This window comes from Scardinius erythrophthalmus (genome assembly GCF_964197995.2).
Source record: "Scardinius erythrophthalmus genome assembly, chromosome: 3".
Classification (NCBI taxonomy): Eukaryota; Metazoa; Chordata; class Actinopteri; order Cypriniformes; family Leuciscidae; genus Scardinius; species Scardinius erythrophthalmus.
Window position 1 is genome coordinate 16,442,518 of NC_138223.1, and position 6,357 is coordinate 16,448,874.

Below are 6,357 nucleotides of genomic sequence, written 5' to 3' on the forward strand. Positions count from 1 at the left end.
ATTAGCTACTGCAGAAACTGGTAGTAGTAGCAAATCTGCAGCTACTAGGGTCATAGACTATGACACAAATCAGTTCATGGCCATATTCATAATCATTTACTTTATGATAATGTCTCTAGAGGCATCACTAGATCTTCTGACATAACATAAACACACAAAAAACAAAGAAATATATACTAATATAAATATAAGCTGCAATTATATAATGAAAGGAGATACATTTTTAATACCCTTACAAAAAAAAAGGTAGTAGGCCTACTGTCGTAGTGTCTCATAGTGCATGTAGCCTTCCTACCAGATGGTAATAACATGCATAGTACATAGCCTATAGCATGGTACTGGATATTTACATGGTACTCGTGGTAAGTCCATGGTACTTTTTGTTACTTTGTTGCATGTGTAATGTAAAGTGTGAAGTTTTTGGAAACAGTAATAAAAAACTGTTACGATCTAGCGCGCCCCCTGCTGCCCACCTACCAACTTTTCAGGTGGTCCCCTACTTCCAGCTTCAGAGGTCCACTTGCCGTCTCGAGCATGACATGGCGATTTAAGTTATATTACATTTTACTTAAAAATGCGTCTCTCTACCCTGCCTCTCATGTTTTTAAACACAAATCCGCATTCTGTGTGATTCAATCAGTGTGAATGACCCCTTTACTAGTTAGGTCTGCTCCTCGAGATTCAGATTCGTGATTTGCGAAATAAATCATTAAGAACTCCTTGCGACCCGGGTTGACAGATTCAGAAGAACCGAATCGATTAATTTGTCTTTGGCATCGCTTCACACAAACGCAGAACAAAGAAATATTAACTAACATAAATACAAACTGCAACTACATAATGAAAGAAACAGAGATTTTGATCGAAACCCTTCACAAAAAGGAGAGATTCAAAGGAACCGAATTGATCGAAAGATTCAATCGAAAATCTTTTCTAGAACAGCTTTTTGTGCTGATGTTATTGTATTTATTTTTGCTGTGTAGTGGCAAATATCATTAAAATGTGGAGAACGTTTTAAAAGTAAACTTCACTTAAATTTTCAAAAAGCAGAAATTTCCCAAAATTTTACTCAATGACAGTTATGAAGTATTTGTACTTCATTACTCTAACTCTGTGGACTCATGTACATTAAGGATAAAGAGATCATCTACCAACTCTATATGACACCTTACATACTGTAATATGTATCTGCGACTGTCTGTCTACATCATATAATACTTTACATATACCGGTATGTAGTATATTCTGTTTTGAAACTGTCTACCCACCACATATGGCACAACACATTACAGTATGTATATCCCAGACTGTCTAGCTCCTCATATGACACAATACATATTGTAATAATATGTATATTTTGTTGTGGGACTGTACTGTAATATGACACTTGACTTGTACAATGATCAGTGATGGGGATTGTACAATTGTGATGAAAGCACACACATAGGGATAGTGTTTGAGAGCTCTCACTGTTCTTCTACTAAAGCACAACCACAGAGTCAGCGTTTCTGTTACGTTGTTTTTATTAAGTTGCATTCAAATTAACAAGCAAACACCTCAATTATCTCTTTTTTCCAAATCGTTTATGTGCTATGGCTGGTCACTGATGAAAGTTATAAAATCTTTACAGGAATTTTGCAAAAAATCAAGAAAGGCAACAAAGCAAAAAAGAAAAGAAAAAAGGCATTACAAAAATAAGATTTTAAAATATTGTGTCATTGTTAAGGTGAAAGTAAAGTGCTTTTGAGGAATGGTGTTTTCATTACTTAAGACAGATGAATGTTTATAGTAATTGAGAGCACAGAACACAGGCCATCCTTTCACTCCTAACAACCAGTCCGTTGCAGTATTGTGATCGGTTGGTTTAATGATGTTTGTGGGGGGGTGTTTTCCCTTTTCAAAGGCACATTGCTGTAAGAAGCTGGCATTGATATGAATCCATTCAGTCCAATTTTAAATACTTTACAGTGAGTGTGTGTAGAGGGAGGCAATGCAAAAGCATCAGACCATCCAAATCCCACACAAGAGTCCATGAGAGATAGATCATTCTAGATGATGAACCATCAGTGTATGTGAGAGAAATCTCTCTCAATCAGTCGCTCTTCACAGCTTTATGATGTGAGTAATGTTTGTTAAACTGGGAATCGGTGTTGAAAAGTCTGTCCCACCAGGTGAATGTAGATCCATAGTTGCCAACAAAATTCATGTGGTGGAAGTCATGGAAACGAGCTCCAGCATAGAATGGAATCAAATGCAGGGGGTTCAGAGGAATGTCGTAACCACTAAAGAGAGAACAAAAGAAGGAACGTCAAAGAACAAAACACATACATATTATAATATTAGTATTATAAAATATTTTTACTAGGACATATTTCCACACAAAATCTAGTTTAATCATATAAAAATCCTAGAATTACTGTTATAGCCAGACTTGTAAATTAGAAGGCGGTGTAACATTTGTAATATAGCGTTGCAATGAGTTATTATCAGCACCACATCCAGACCATGGCACGTCCACATTCAATTGCATTGTGCGTCCTGAGCTCACCTGTGAACATCAATGGTTTCAAGCAGCCGGAAAGTGACCCAGGCCCAGAGCAAAATCATGTGATTGCAGAAGACCATGATGCCAATGAAGAATCCAGCACCAAGAATCAAAGTCTCAGCAGGGTGGGCATATTCTGCCTGCATGCCAAATGGAGCCTAACATACACACAATGAAAAATATGGTAGATCAACTATCATTATTAAGACAAAAAGGAAATACAAATTAAGAGTTAAGGCACGTTCACACCAAGAACTATAGCTATAAAGATAACGATAACTATATTAGTGTCCATGCTGATGGATAAAAAAAGGTTGTGTTCATAGGCATGTGATGCATGCTCGAGCTCTATAGAGAGCAACAAGGGCACCGCCATCTTTAGAATATTGTCTTTTAACTTCCGTTTTTGCGGTCGTGTATATTTATATGGCATTGCTGTTCCCTTTTGAAGTGGATTTACTTAATGTAAAGTTAATGAAAGTTATCATGAGGATTGTAATGTTTAAAGCAGATGCCTTAACAAATGTCAGTAGACCGGGAAGATTTTAAAACGAGCCGTTCATTCATAAATATGCAAGATCGCTGTGAAAATACAGACCGGAAGACAAAAGACAACGAGCGCAGCGCTGAAAAGGGGCGGGGCTACATAAGGTCTATAAAGCAGGATAGATTCTGATTGGCTGTCAATGTTTCTTTCGTTAATCATCTGGGAAAAAAATCCTGGTTTCACTTTATTTTGATAGTCCCTTAAACACATTCTGTTGACTATAAGTAAGGTTACACCTAACTCTGTTAGTAGAGTATTAGTAGACTGGTAGGGTTTGAATAAGTTGACATGTACTTGCAAAGTTGCTTATAGTCATTAGAATGTCTTTTGGGGAGCATCACAATAAAGAGTTAGCAGATATTAACCAGACAGTCTACTAATACTCTAATGAGAGTAAGATGACATGTAGTTGCAAAGTTACTTATAGTCAACAGAATGTTGAAAGTGTTACCAAAATCCTTGTGAAAGTTATTCTAACCATATTGTTTCTCTGTGCCGTTGTTATATTTGTGTAGTGGACTCTATTTTATATTTAGAACGATTTTTAGAACTATACTTTAATCATTATTGTTATAGGTATCGTGTAAACAGGCCTTCAGCAAATATATATATACATATATATATAGAAAATATTAATTATAATACAATGTAAAACTAACAGAAAAGAACATTTAATTGTATGAATTCACCAGAAACTACTTCTGCAAGCCTATCTTGGCTGTCTTATAGTTTCCCTTCATCTGCACATTGTGTGTGTATTTGCGAGAATGCGAGTAACTTACAGTGAAGTCATGATGGACTTTATGAATGTACTTGTAGATTCTGCGATGATGTAGGGCTCGGTGGAGGAAGTAATGCCATGTGTCCTCAATTACTGCACAACCAAAACACTGCGCCAATATAGAAGGCCTGAGATGGTGTGAGAGATTATAAAAATGAAAACAAGGCCCACTTGCTTCAAAAAAAGATTTCGGGAAAGCTGCAGAACAACCTCAGGACTTTGACTGTTACTTCATAGACCTATTAACACAGAATTCTTCATATCTGAATCACTTTATAAAGCGAGAGAGGTGTTCTCACCAGCGAGGCATGGAGTCCCAGTCATAAGGGATGCTGAAGAACTCAGTAAAGTAAAATGTTCCACAGATGAGCGGTAGCTGGATACAGAAGTGATTAAACAGCAGCATTTTAAAGCACTTCCACTGTTTCTCCCATGTCTCTGGTTTATCCTGCAAGCACAACAACAAAAACACATATGAAAAGTTAATTTATATGATATTTTTAACAAGAAAAAAATATCTAAATGTTCAATTTAAAATAATAAATCCTTTGATTCCACGTACCGGTTGGATTTTGTACTTCTGCATGAAAGGGAGGAACTGAAAGATAAATCCAGGCAGGCAGAACAGGAAATAGATGAGTTCATGGACGATGAGCGAGCCCCAGGTGGCGATCTGGAATTTGCTGTAGTTCTGCAGCATGTGGTTCCACGCGTGCTCCAGAGGTTCCTGTAATGGGTTTTCTGGAAGAAATGAATCCACATATTCCACCGCCATATATGCAGAAGACAGAATGTTGGCTGTGCCGTTCACCTCCATGGCAGCGAGTCGGTGGGACTCTCCAAATGAGTAACTATAAACACATGACATGAATAAAGATCAGTGACACTCAGTTATCAATCTCAGAGTGAGGTAGTTCATATGGAAAAACTGCATCATGTCACTACAGGGTTACACCAAAATATTAATATATGTTACAATATATGTTCATAAGCCTCTGACAGAGAGTCCAAATCAAGTATTTTGACATTAGTCCAAGTCTTTCAAGTCATAGGTCAGTTTCTAAATCAAGTCTCAAGTTTTTTCAAGTAATTTTTTTACATTTATTTCAATTTTTTATTTATTTTATTTTATTCTATATATATATATATATATATATAGATATATAGATAGATAGATAGATAGATAGATAGATAGATAGATAGATAGATCCAAAGATGAGTTCAACTTGAATTCAAAGTCAAGTCAAGTTGAGTTTGTTCTCTGGCTACACCCAGATGTTGCTTGTCATTATTCATTGAAGTTATGCAAGCTTTCCAATTTAAACAAATTTATACACATTTTTGGTGACAAATAAAATAGAATTTTAAAATTAACACATTTTAACGGCGAGATTTCAGATAATATTTGAATTATTAAATATGGATAATATTTTGGTAGCCAGAATAGACTAAATAAGCTGGTCTGGTTGCATAACAATAAATAAATAATCATAAATACACAAATGCGTAAAGATTACATAGACACTACTAGGTATTTTCTTCATATTACTGCATGTGCATGTCTGTTAAATCACAATTACAATCATTACCCATAAACACTTTATTTTCTCTCAAAGGCAACTATCTATTGAAATAATTTCCCAATCAACAAATGCACCTATGTTAGTCCAACGGTAATATTCAGGTTGTTTACGTTATTTCCATGTTAAACGCGTGTTTACATTATTCTGCTGTAACTCTAACTAGGGCAGATGACAGAGCCCGAATAGTTCTATTATTTTTTAAAGAACATTACAACAAATATCCTATTATATGAGTGTAGATTTCAGCACGGACGTGTTGTTGACTCACCTGTGAGAAGCTCTCCTTCTACCTGCGCTGGCAGTCACGGCGCTTTTAATGTAATAGAACCTTACATAGGACCATTGGCCGAGAAAAGAGGAGACGGTGTCTGCGGGCTGAGGATGGTCGCTGATTGGCTGTGACAAGAGGGAGACTGACGTATACGGGCAGGGGCGGCGGCCTGATTGGTTGAGGGAATGAACTGACGATAGTGAGACCTTTAGTTTCCGCAGCTGCAGCCAATGAAAACCCGCGATTGTCTTTCATAACCTGCGCTGACGCGCTGACTGAACTGCACCTTCTGGCAATAAGGTAAAAAAAAAAACCAAAAAAAAATTAAAAGAAGAAAAAAGTTTCAGTAGATCACCCTCGTGCGATGCATCCCATTCTAAAAATAATAATAATTTCTAGTAGCCTACTGTACTGTTATAGACCTGTCACTGTATTTAACTATATTTTGCTTTTATATATTTACTAATTTACTTAATTTTTTATATATATTTTAATCAAACATTTTTATTTGTATCTATCAACTGTGAAAAATGAATATTATAAATATGCCTAAATATTGGACAATATTTAGTTAATTATGTAGTTACTCTATTTACTTTAAGTATTGTATTTACTTGTATATAATTTTTA

General features: G+C 35.9%; 1 protein-coding gene across 1 annotated transcript; it reads right to left on the reverse strand.

Moving 5' to 3' along the window:
• Positions 1–1,508: 1,508 nt before the first annotated feature.
• msmo1 (methylsterol monooxygenase 1) lies at positions 1,509–5,822 on the reverse strand. Its single transcript, XM_081361119.1, has 6 exons — positions 5,725–5,822; positions 4,436–4,724; positions 4,173–4,321; positions 3,875–4,001; positions 2,549–2,703; positions 1,509–2,282 (listed from the first exon to the last, which is right to left on the reverse strand). Exons 2-6 carry the CDS (start codon positions 4,688–4,690, stop codon positions 2,093–2,095), a joined length of 876 nt encoding a protein of 291 aa, XP_081217245.1. The 5' UTR covers positions 4,691–4,724; positions 5,725–5,822; the 3' UTR covers positions 1,509–2,092.
• Positions 5,823–6,357: the final 535 nt, after the last annotated feature.

Coding starts and splice junctions, on each gene's coding strand:
- msmo1 (XM_081361119.1), bottom strand. CDS start 4,690: ATGGAGGTGAACGGCACAGCCAACATTCTGTCTTCTGCATATATGGCG. Junction 4,322..4,435: donor AGAAGTACAAAATCCAACCG/GTACGTGGAATC, acceptor TTGTGCTTGCAG/GATAAACCAGAGACATGGGA. Junction 2,283..2,548: donor GAAACCATTGATGTTCACAG/GTGAGCTCAGGA, acceptor TTCTCTCTTTAG/TGGTTACGACATTCCTCTGA.